Source organism: Nansenia antarctica (genome assembly GCF_963989245.1).
Source record: "Nansenia antarctica genome assembly, chromosome: 2".
Taxonomy (NCBI): Eukaryota; Metazoa; Chordata; class Actinopteri; order Argentiniformes; family Microstomatidae; genus Nansenia; species Nansenia antarctica.
In genome coordinates, this window is record NC_137675.1 from 14,133,590 (window position 1) to 14,146,463 (window position 12,874).

At 49.8% G+C, this 12,874-nt stretch overlaps 1 protein-coding gene across 1 annotated transcript in view; it reads left to right on the forward strand.

Moving 5' to 3' along the window:
* The window catches only part of LOC308149839 (girdin-like), a gene marked incomplete at both ends in the record, with an annotated part of 28,916 nt that extends 16,269 nt beyond the window's left edge, over positions 1-12,647 (forward strand). Inside the window, 15 exon segments of the mRNA XM_080522725.1 lie at positions 897-1,024; positions 1,673-1,814; positions 2,114-2,287; positions 2,654-2,815; positions 3,511-3,684; positions 3,686-3,789; positions 4,996-5,139; positions 5,302-5,488; positions 5,840-5,985; positions 7,824-7,916; positions 8,130-8,386; positions 9,131-9,211; positions 9,873-10,106; positions 10,791-10,856; positions 11,461-12,647. Of these exon segments, the coding sequence (XP_080378851.1) occupies positions 897-1,024; positions 1,673-1,814; positions 2,114-2,287; positions 2,654-2,815; positions 3,511-3,684; positions 3,686-3,789; positions 4,996-5,139; positions 5,302-5,488; positions 5,840-5,985; positions 7,824-7,916; positions 8,130-8,386; positions 9,131-9,211; positions 9,873-10,106; positions 10,791-10,856; positions 11,461-12,647 (3,279 nt within the window).
* Between the last annotated feature and the right edge of the window lie 227 nt (positions 12,648-12,874).

The window sequence follows — 12,874 nt, forward strand, 5'->3', positions numbered from 1 at the left end:
GGAAAGAAAAAAAACAAAAAAAAAAACAAGAAGGGAAAGGAGCTGGTTTACATAAATAAAGGCAATGTACACTATCCACTATACTATACTGTACAGATAAAACGACTAGGGTTGTCATATTGCACATAGTGTTATTGCATATTCATTTAAAGTGTCGCAGTTTGCAGGCTTGAAATGTACACATTTGTGCCTCAGCACTACACCTGATTTTTCAATCCAGCAGCTGCCATCAATCCGTCCAGACTGTCCAGGGCCCAGAACCTAGGTCTTTGCTGTGTTCAGGGCCTGGATGGCCCTGGGGTAGAAGCTGAGCTTCAGTCTGTTTGTCCTTGCGGCCATGGTCCTGCACCGCCTTTTCGAGGGCAGCCGGGCAAAGTGTTCGTACCCAGGGTGGGATGGGTCTCTGGAGATCTTGGAGGCCTTCCTGAGGCAGCGTGTGTTGTACAGCTCTTCCAGAGAGGGGAGGGGGGCGCCGGTGATCTTCTGGGCTGTTCTCACGACTCTCTGTAGCGCATTTCTCTCTGCGGCTGTGCAGCTGGAGAACCAGTTGCAGATGCAGTAGGTGAGGATGCTCTCCACTGCGCAGCGGTAGAAGGCCACCAGTATCTCCTGCTTGTTGTGGTCCTTCCTGAGGACTCTCAGGAAGTAGAGCCGCTGTTGTGCCTTCTTGATGATGGCTGCTGTGTTGTTCTTCCAGGACAGGTCATCCTGTATGTGCACCCCCAGGAATCGGAGGGTTGAGACTCTCTCCACGCTCTCTCCGTCGATGAGCAGGGGCTGGACCTCAGATTTTTTCCTCCTGAAGTCCACGATGATTTCCTGGGTCTTTGACTGTTATGAAATACATGATAAAAAAAAGAAACTGATCTGATTCCTGGTCGTCGTTTGGTCTGTAGGAGTTGGTGAGTGAGAAGCTGAAGACCCAGCAGAGGGACAACGAGCTGGAGAGACTGGCCCATGAGCTGGAGATGAGAGTACTTAACCCAGAGTCACCGCGGAGTGAGGAGGAAACCTCAGAGAACAGGTGAGAACGTACTGTGGTACTGTGGTCTACACACAAAAGACTGAAGACCCATCTCTTCAGGTTACACCTTAACTGCTCCTCCTGAGACATCCACTACCCCCCAACACTGTGTCTCCTGAGACACCCGCTTTTCCCCTTTACTGTGCCCCTTATGACTTCTACTGCCCCCCTTGTACTGTTTCTCTGTTCTACAGTGTCTATATATTAGACTATCACTTCTATCACTGAGACTGCCAATGGCCCCTGGCCTGAGCTAGATTACTCTTCCTGCTACGACTGGTGGATTGATGATTCACTTGCTTAGTCAAATGTATTGATTGTAAGTCGCTTTGGAATAAGGCGTAAAAATGTAAATGTAAACATTGGTTCACATACCAGTACCAATCAGGGGAAGGCTGGTGGAGGTAGAAATCATAGGACGGGCTCATTGTAATGCATGGAACGGACTGACGACTGGTATGGAGCACCGTCCAGTGCTCATCAGTTGGTGTGATATAGCACCAGGCCGGGACTAAAACCTGGACCCACTGTGGGCCTCCAGGACCAGGACTGAGTGTCACTGCAATACACATATAGAAAGAAGAATCTATATTGATCGCTATGGTTGAAAAAAAAAGGAAGGTATTTTCTTTCTTCCCATACCTACAGTAGGTTCAAGATGCTGGAGTCGGAGCTGGAGGCGTCTCTGAAGAGGTCCCTCCAGATCAAAGAGGACAAGATGGCCACCCTGGAGGTCCGCCTGCAGGAGTCCTCCACCCTCAACCAGCAACTGCGACAGGAGCTCAAGACAGTGAGTTGTTGAGGGAAAACCCATATTCATTATCTCTAGCACAGTACCTGTGTCTACATACTGTATGTGAAAACAATGTATTCCTGCATTCTGTAGTGAAAAAGATAAGAGAAAAGGTCCTGAGGAATGACTGTGTCCTGAGGAATGTATAAAGGGCAATTGAAGGTCACGTCAATTAAAGTGGGAGATGAGATCCTCTTTTCGCACATCAATATTATCTGCTGATATAATATGTCCTTTGACCCTCTAGGTAAGGCTGCTGATATAATATGACCTTTGACACCCCCCCTCCCCTACAGGTGAGACTGAACTATGAGGCCCTGCTGCAGCGGGAGGAGGAGGGGTGGGCAGCCGGTAGCTCCGCCCCTCCCAGGGGGACGGACTGGGCTGTGAGCGAATGGCAGCGGGAGAGCCAGGAGGCCACCAGGGAGCTGCTGAGGGTTAAGGACCGCCTCATCGAGGTGGAGAGAAACGTGAGTGTGGAATGATCCGGAAGTCGTCAAATCATCATACAGGTCGACTAAGAACTTCCATGGGTGCATTTGGTTCCCTAGAATGTTTTGGACCTAATTGTTTAGTGTTAAGTACTCTAAAATCATAAATACATTACAACACAAGTCAAAGTTTCCCAATAGAAAGGTCCCGATTATGTTTGTCTATGGACATTTACATACAATTCTCTATCAATGTATCTACCATCTTGTCTTGCTGGTATTGTGTATTGATTTTCTGTCTGACTATTTGAGAGAGGGAGGGAGAACAGTTAATGTTTACTCGTTCGTTAAATAGAAGGTATTGTGTATTGACGACGTTGCCCCTCCCCTATTCCCTGGCTGCAGAATGCAACGCTGCAGGCAGAGCGTCAGGCGCTGCAAGCCCAGCTGAGGCAGCTGGAGACCCAGTCAGATGGTCTGCATGCTCAGATCCTGGCCCTGCAGAGACAGACCGCCTCACTGCAGGAAAACAACACGGCCCTACAGACACACAACGCCACCCTGCAGGTCAGACGTTCTCCCTACACACTAACGCCTACACGCTACACCCTAACCCCTACACACTACACACTAAACCCTACACACTAACGCCTACACGCTACACCCTAACCCCTACACACTACACCCTAACCCATACACACTGCACCCTAACACCTACACACTACACCCTACACACTACACCCTAACCTCTACACACTACACCCTAACCCCTACACACTACACCCTAACCCCTACACACTACACCCTAACCTCTACACACTACACCCTAACCCCTACACACTACACCCTAACCCCTACACCCTAACCCCTACACACTACACCCTAACCCCTACACACTACACCCTAACCCCTACACACTACACCCTAACCCCTACACACTGCACTCTAACCCATACACACTACACTCTAACCCCTACACCCTAACCCCTACACATTACACTATAACCCCTACAGTACACTCTAACCCCTACACATTACACTCCAGACAGAGACAGGCCAACAATAACAATGCTGCGTGGTTAATCCACTGACATGACCAGGTGATAATGCCATTAGTGACATGACCCGTCCTGTGGGGGTGAACGGGTGAATAGTCGAGATTATGGACTAGAGTATAGATTAATACCGCTGAATCTTAATCCCCCTAATCTGTAATCTCCCCCTGCCTGGTCTGTCTCGTCGTGTCGGTCAACCTTCCGCAGGTGGAGAAATCCACCATCAACTCCCAGAGCGCCTCCCTGCTGGCCCAGAACGGCCAGCTCCAGCGGCAGCAGTCGGGGGCGGAGGGCGAGCGGGAGAGCGCCGTGCGCGAGCGCGAGGAGCTGCGGGGCGTCTACGAACAGCTGCTGAGGGACCACGAGAGGCTGGCGGCGCTGCCACGAGCGGCAGGCGGCAGAGTACGAGACCCTGATGGGCAAGCACGGCTGTCTGAAGGGAGTCCACCGCAGTCTGGAGCTGGAGCACCGCACGCTGGAGGACAGGTACTGAGAGAGAGAGAGAGAGAGAGAGAGAGAGAGAGAGAGAGAGAGAGAGAGAGAGAGAGAGAGAGAGAGAGTAGAGAGAGAGAGAGAGAGAGAGAGAGAGAGAGAGAGAGAGAGAGAGGAGAGAGAGAGAGAGAGAGAGAGAGAGAGAGAGAGAGAGAGAGAGAGAGGGAGAGAGAGAGAGAGAGAGAGAGAGAGAGAGAGAGAGAGAGAGAGAGAGAGAGAGAGAGAGAGAGAGAGAGAGAGAGAGAGAGAGAGAGAGAGAGAGAGAGAGAGAGAGAGAGAGAGAGAGAGAGAGAGAGAGAGAGAGAGACACAGACACAGACACAGACACAGACACAGACACAGACACTTTATTGATCCCCGAGGGGAAATTAAACCGGTACAGCAGCTCACACAACAAACAACAACCACACAATAAAGTGACAATTGAATAATAGATTATTTTTTTTATTTTTAATAAATAGACATCTGAAGCATTATATACAGTATAAGTATAGACTATATAACAGTCTAGTTGATTTAACATCCTCAGCCTGACTCCTATCAACCCGAGTTGTACAGTGTTATTGCGGCAGACAGAAAAGATCCTCCTATAGTGCTCCTTAGTGCAACGTGGCTGTAATAGTCTGTCTAAAGGAGCTTTTCTACTCCGCCACAGTGTCATGTAGGGGATGGGACGGATTGTCCATGATGGCATTTGGTCCTCATCCTCCTATTGGCCACCTCCTCCACTGTGTCCAGGGTGACACCGAGGACAGAACCAGCTTTCCTAATAAGCTTGTTCAGCCTTTTGGTGTCACCTTCTTTGATGCTGCCCCCCCCCCCCCCCCCAGCAAACCACTGTTTACAGCATTGCGCCTGCCACCACTGACTGGTAAAACATGTTCATCACATGAGTCCTGCACACGCCAAAGGACCTGAGCCTTCTCAGGAAATACTCTTTGTACAGGACATCTGTGTGCTGGCGGACAGGGACACCACTACTGTCCATCTGTTCACTTTTTAGCATTAGCTGTTAGCGACATTAGCATTAGCACGGTTAGCGATCATGATGAGATGCACTGCATTTTTACACTGAACAGTCTTTGAGCGAGAATTTACCATAGTGTGCTGTGTACTGCTGTACCACTACAAACACAAGACTGACCCCCAAGTGTGTGTGTGTGTGTGTGTGTGTGTGTGTGTGTGTGTGTGTTATTCCAGGTACAAGACCCTGCTGCAGCAGCGGGCCAGGCTGGAGGGGCTGGAGAAGGCCCTGAGGGAGGAGCAGGAGAAGATGGCCCTGGAGAAGGAGCAGCACCGGACCACCACCTCAGAGTGCCGCAGGCTCAGGGACGAAAAGGACTGGTGAGGCAACCGCACACACACACACACACACACACACACACACACACACACATAAACTCAAAGTATAGACTGAAATGTATGCTGATATCATTGACAGAGGAGTACACACACACACACACATTTTCTCACACAGAGGGAATCTCCTTGGTGTTGTGTCCCCAGGCTGAACCAGAACTACCGGCAGCTGCAGAAAGACAACGAGGACCTGCAGGTCGACCATAAGAACCTGAAGACTCTGCTGAACAGCGCCAAGCTGGACCAGACCCGGCTGGAGTCGGACTTCTCCAAGCTCAAAGAGCAGTACCAGCAACTGGACATTACCTCCACCAAACTGACCAACCAGTGTGAGGTATGTATGGACTATAAACATCTATCTATATATACTCAAAGTATATATATATATATATATTCTCAACAAGTTTGTTTGAATATTCCCACCATATAGCTGCCAATTTAATCATTCAAAACCATTAAACACATTAAAATGAAGAAGTGTGAACAGAAGTGTGTGTGTGTGTGTGTGTGTGTGTGTGTGTGTGTGTGTGTGTGTGTGTGTGTGTGTGTGTGTGTGTGTGTGTGTGTGTGTGTGTGTGTGTGTGTCTGTGTCTGTGTCTGTGTCTGTGTCTGTGTCTGTGTCTGTGTCTGTGTGTGTGTGTGTGTGTGTGTGTGTGTGTGTGTGTGTCTGTTCCTTTGGTACCAGTTGCTGGGCCAGCTGAAGGGGAACCTGGAGGAGGAGAACCGCCACCTGCTGGACCAGATCCAGACGCTGATGCTGCAGAACCGCACCCTGCTGGAGCAGACCATGGAGAGCAAGGACCTGTTCCACGTGGAGCAGAGACAGTACATGTAAAGACTGACCGCCACCACACCGGGCTAACATCACCAAGCTACAGGGGAGGCTGGCGGAGGTAGAAATCGGAGAACGGGCTCATTGTAATGCATGGAACGGAATGAGGAACGGTATCAAACACGTGGTGTACATGTACAATACCATTCCTCCTTCCAGTCCATGCATTACAATGAGCCCGTCCTCCGATTTCCACCTCGACCAGCCTCCCCTGCAATGCTATATGTATATAATGATACATATACTGTAGGACTCGCACATATTACCTAAAGAACTCTGTAACTAATATAATTTTTAATTGTTTAGGAGACCCTACTCGAAAGAACATTACATTACACGTGACACTACTCTTATGATATACACACACACACACACACACACACACACACACACAGACAGCAATTAACATAGAATCCAGAGAACAGTGGGCTTCCTTGTCATTGTGGAGCAACAAAAGCTGAAGGCCATTGTTATACTGTGCTGCATTGTACTTATAGAAAATCATTGCACCAAACACACGGATCATCCTATGTAGGCCACCCAAAATACCAGGGCAGTCATGGCAGAGCACGCTCAGAACCTCGTGGTCGTGGATTATTGATGACTATCACTATATTTGCCAGTTTATTAAAAAAAAGGAAAGTCGTCTGACCTAAATTGGCCGTAATTAGCCTAGATCGAACACATCTCTCCTGTGGTTGAGTTTCTACATCTACAGGGCCTGTGGGGCGGTATAAACACTGGAAACCTAGCCCTAATAGCTACCTTAACTGTACATAGCTACTGTTATTCATCTCTGTATACCTACTACCTACTGTACTTGCCGTACTGTAATTATCACTTCATAACTGTACATATACTCTGTACAGTCAAATTATCAAATGTCTTAACCCTCACAGTCATTTCGCTAGAATAGCAGGTGATGGCCAAATCATGTTACCTTGCCAAAAATCGAACGCCTTAAAAAAGACACTTATCATTGAAATAGCGAGCCCTACATATAGGTCAATCCAATAGCAAGTCCTCATTCAAATACCATTTACAAATGTACTACTTAAGCGACTGATCAGTAGTCTAGTGTTGGTCATGGATAGCATCTTGTTGTTGTTCCCTGGTGATGGCCCCGAGGAATCAGCTAATAATAATAATAATAATGTAGCGCCTTTCATAAAACCCAAGGACGCTTTACATTTCTAAAGGAAATGCTCAGACAGACAAAACAGAAAACAAACAAAACAAGACAGAAAGAGTGACTAGGGGCCAAAGGCCTTGGTGAACTGATGGGTTTTGAGGGCTGATTTGAAGGAGTCCAGGGTGGGGGCATTGCGGTTCACTGTGGGGAGAGTTCCAGAGGGTAGGTGCAGCCACGCTGAAGGCTCTGTCCCCAAAGGTCCGTAGTTTGGTGCGGGGGGGTGGACAGCAGGCCCATGTCTGAGGATCGCAGGTTCAGAGAAGGGGTATGTTGGGAGAGGAGGTCAGTTAGGTACTGGGGGGCACAGGCATGGAGGGATTTGTAAGTGAGCAGAAGGATTTTAGCTAATGGAGATCCTTTTAATAAATAGCTAAATAAATAGTTAAGTTCTCTCCACCTGCTGTGTGTCCAAGGTGCAGAGTTCAGACCGTGTGACAGTTGAGTCGGTTCAGTCGGTATTACAGATATAAACATATCTGGTGGCCATCTTTGCAGCAGAGATTCTTTTCCTCTGTTTATGTTCCCTCGGCTCATGGTTTCTCTCAGACAGGGATGTTTTCTCTAGGTAGGGGAAGGTTGTGGGAAAGTACTGTATAGTCTTTCTACCAATTGGCAGTTGAGTTGTCTTCTTCTTCTCTTTCTCAGAGACAAGTTGAATGAACTGAGGAGACAGAAGGAGAAGCTGGAGGAGAAGATTATGGACCAGTACAAGTTCTACGAACCCTCGCCTCCACGGAGGTATGGTGTGGATAAACACACGCACACACACACGCACACACACACACACACACACACACACACACACACACACCTCCCATGAGCTTGAGGTGAAAATGACACACACACACACACACACACACACACACACACACACACCTGCCATGAGGTTGAGGTGAAAATGACACACACACACTCTCGATCTCTCTCATGCCGGGTCTTTAATTTCCCCAGGCGTGGGAACTGGATCGCCATGAAGATGAAGAAGATGATGAAGCCTCGGGGCCGCGAGCGGGGGGGTGACCCTGACCGTGACCGCGAGCGCTCCCTGACTCCCACGCACTCGGGCTCCTGCGAGGGCCTGGGTGGCGGGGGCCGCCCCTCCTCCTCCTCCTGCCAGGACAACGGCTCCTCCGTGGGCTCGGATGGCTCCGGAGGCTCCACCACCGCCTCCATCAGCTCCACCACCTCCCCCCACAAGAGGAGCAACAGTGAGTATGGCCAGGGAAAAGTGGCTAATCCATTCCACTACAGGCCCCTCGCCCGAGCCGTAAGCCACCGGGAAGTGAGAGCTAGGCCCCTACGACCGCCACCGCCAGAGAGGGGTGTCGCCAGAGCCATTTACAACAGACCACTAGCCATTGGACAGGGAGACAGGACTCCTCCCATTGTTATTAAGATTGACCCACCGCCCAGGCACCTTAGTCAGAGATCAGTAAGACGGAATAAAAGTATTTTCTGGTAACAAATCTTCTGTTGTTGTGGTTTGGGTTAGTGGTCCCCTGTATGGGCGGAGAATACCAGTGAAATGCACACACTTTCATCTTCAATATTCGGATTTCTAAAATGCTTTTCCCCCATATGTCCCCTTGATGTATTCTATGTGTGTCTGTGACAGTGCATGGAAAGACATATGTGTTGGTATTATGCTATATGTGTGTGTGTGCGTGTGTGTGTGTGTGCGTGTGTGTGTGTGTGCGTGCATGTGTGTGTGTGTGTGTGTGTGTGTGTGTACATGCGCATGGATCCTCCCCTCAAAAAAGTTCAAGTCCCAAGCCTTGTGTTTTTCATCTACTCCTGCATCAGTCGTGTGTGTGTGTGTATGTGTGTGTATGTTAACATGTTCTCTCCATCCCCCTCCCCTCCCTCTCTCCCTCCACCCCCAACCCCCCCTCCCCCATGTGTCTCTCCCACCCACCCCCCCCCCCCTGGTGGTCACACGCTGTATAAAGTAGCCGCCCTGAAAATCTTTCCCCTCATGAGGAACAGACTGAAGGAGAAGGACCGAGTCAAGTCCCTCTTCCGTCATGCCATGTGTAAGGAACATGAGGAGCCCTCCGTGTCTCCGCCGCCTCATCCCCGCCCGCCGCACTTGACTCGCCTTCTTTCTTTAACCTCATTAGCGAACGATGCTTCTTGTTTCCTTTGTCAGCCGTTGTGGGAATGCACACACATTCCTAGATATTTTGCCACTATAGTTTGCTTAGAATTATTCTTATTATTATATTAGAATTATTATTTGCAAGCTGTGTCGCTGTGTCAAGATTTACCCGGCTGAGAACACCGTGTGCTATTGAGCTCAGCCAAGCGATGCTGTTGAATATTGATATCCATATCCATACACCGCTTCTTCTCACGGTTGTTTATGTAGATCAAGCAAGCAGGCATAGTACTTATCATCACCCTACCCCATGTACATCCTTTGCCTAGTGTACTTTAACACTTTAATACATGTAGTTCTTCAGAGTGACACTAGGGGTCAGGGGAGTACTGGTGCATTGCAGGGGAATACAGATGTATTGCATTAAGATGTCGTTTCTAGGGACCAGCTGGCTGAGGGGACAGGAAAGAAAGAAGGAAGAAACAAGCATCTCCCTCTATTTACAGAGTAGTTGACTCACCTCTCTCCACCCCCCCCAACCCCTACTCTCACTCCTCCTCCTCCTCCTCCTCCTCCTCCTTACCACCCCATTTCAGCCCTGAATGACTTGGCTTCCCCCTCGACCCTGTCCGACGTCCGTTGGGCAGCCAGCTCTGGGCAGTTGGAGAGGTCAGAGGTCGAGGATGAGGTCGAGGATGAGGTCGGGAAGGAGGCGTTGACGTTGACCTCGTCCTCCATGTTGTCCATCGACCATCAGCTCACCTCCTCATCATGCCATCTCACCACCTCCTCCACCACTGAGCCAGACCTGTCAGAGGTCTGGGTGGAAGGTAGAGACGTTCACCTGCCATCGCTTCATTTGTCATTTGTCACTCCTCGGGACAAAAAGGGTTCTCCGTGGGAGAATCTTTTGAAGAACCGTTTTCGGGCTCCATTGTAGAACGCTTTCAGTTCCACTTAGAACCCTCTGTGGAACTGGTTCTACATGGAACACAACATGGTTGTATATGGTCCTGGAACCGAAAACGGTTATTTAAAGGGTTCTCCCAACTGGACAGCTGAAGAACCCTTTATGGTGTGCATTCCTTTAGCTGGGTATTCAGAAATATGTCAGGGGGGTGTGCAAAGGGACAGGGACAGCTAATGTGCTATGTAAACTAGCATCTCATTTGACCTATGGAAGAATAGTCATGCAAAGTACAATGTTGTCGAAGTTAGGGTTATCGAAGGATTATTATGCCAAAGGTGTGTCGTTTTTATACAGATGTGTTGGATACATATGACCTCAGAAATACACCCATTCTAATTCTGACCCAGTTGCTTACGTACTTACAGCCCTTCTCAATGTCTCAGTCTTCTTTTCAGAGAAATGCCATGCCGATACTTTTTGCATTTCATTCATACAACCCCGCAGCTTCCCATAATGCTTCAGAATGCAGAATTAATCGCAACACAGCTCCATGACACCCGTCCTATGTTTAAGTCTCATTTTCTGTCTTTTTTGTGACCCACAGACAAGGACTCCAATGATAGTGCTGTGCCGTCTGGCTTTGACGACGGAGATGAAATACAAAATAACGGTAGGCAATCTCACAGAGAATCATTACTGAGGCGATTCACTATGTGTACAGATGTATAAACATCCTGGGATTTAGGATTAAATCCATGAAACTGTCAACATGGCCTTGATTCAGATTAATCTCTGTCTGTACAAAAATACTCCAGATTGGACTGAATGGCCTGAGCAATGCTGCCCCCTGTAGGTAGATATATCATATTACAGTAATATGGCATTACTGTGATATTACATATTATAATAACAGCATGTTATTTCATGCTCAGTTACTAGAGTAAGTGTTCAGTTACTTTCAAGTAAGATGTTCAGTTCATGCGGCTGGCCACATGTCGAAGTGTTCTTGGTCAAGACACTGAACCCCAAAATTGCTCCCAGTGAGCGGGCCGGCGCCTTGCATGTTAGCTTGCCGCCATTGGTGTGTGAATGTGTGTGTGAATGGGTGAATGAGAGGCCGTTGTAAAGCGCTTTGGATAAAGGCGCTATATAAGCGCAGTACATTTTTCCATCCATTTTGAATAATGGCTTTTTAATTGATACTGTTCAGTGATTGTTTTACATTGCTATTTGTGACCTTAAACAACCGTTCTCTTCCTGGTTTCTTCCTCCAGGGCTAAACGGGACCCAGAGTCGCGCCCAGAGCGAGAGCAGCGGCGAGTTCAGCCTCAGCCTGGACAACGAGCCCTGGTCCAACGGCAGCAGCCCAGTCCAGCGGCCGCCGTCGCGCCGCTCCTCCTCCTGCCACGCCCCCCACGACACCTCCACCCCCCGACATGCACAGACACCCACCTCGCCCAACGCGTACACACAGCGCTGCACCACGCCGCCACATGCCAAACACAGGGAGAGGGCCACGAAGGAGTGTTCTCCTATTCCCATCGCACACACACAGAGTTCGGCTCCCTGCACACACCCGCAGAGAGAGGGGGCCACCCAGGACCCCTGGCCTTCCAGAAGGGGCTTCCGGAGTATCCGAGGCCCCCGGCGCCTTTCCAACGGAGCTCCCTCTAAACCGGCGCAAGGGCCCGCCGGCGGCGCGTTGTCGCGATGCGGCTCGGACAAAACGGAGTCGGCGCGGGCGTCGGCCGTGTCCTCCATCACGGTGCTCTACGTCCAGGGCAAGTCCTCCTCCGTGTCAGGCTGCCTCAACTGCTTCACCACCCCGCTGGGGAAACAGGGGCGTCTGAGAGGCCCGCCGACGTCCCAGTCGCCCTCCACGCTCCCGCGGGCCAGCAGGGTCATCTCCACGGCCGAGGGCTCCTCGCGGCGCGCCAGCGCCTACGGCGACTCTCGGCCAGCGGCGATGAGAGTGGACGCCTTACCTCCGCCTGTCAACGGTTCGGATGAGGACCGGAACCAGGATCAGGAAGGCACAGTGGGTCAGAATAGCCGACCCAATCCAGATGTTAACAGGAGTGAGTCGTTGCCACCGACGAAGCCCCCCAGAGACCCGGCAGTGGCCGCAGACCGGCCCAAATCCTCCTGCCAGGAGTCCCTCTTCAGTTCCCCCTTCACCCTCGACTCTGTCTTCTCCAACACCATCTTCAGTTCAGAGTCTATGGTCGCCACCAGTCATGGTGATGATGATAATGAAGATGAGAACCAGACATTCCTCTGTCTGAACCCCTCCTTGGTCCGGAACATCAGTTGCCCACCCCTAAAGCAGGAGTCCACTAACGGCACTGCACAATCTGGTGTCCAACTGGAAACTGCTCAGAGCCAAAATGGCGGACATGAGGTGGCCGAGGGCGGTGGTGACCAAGCCTCGGTGTTGAATTCGGATTTTGTAGTTGCATGAATATGTTCATATGTTGAATTATCCAATCGGAATAGGTAGTTGCAATGCCTATCCTATTAGAGAGAAGCACACAACAAACGTATTTCCTCTTGTGTTGATGCGATTGGCTGTTCTCCCCTATAGCTGCTTTTGAAGCAGCAGACATTTGTGACAGCAGCTGGTGAATCTGGGAACAAGTCGCCAACCAATCAAAATGTTCAGACTTTTATTGTGAAAATGTTAAATAA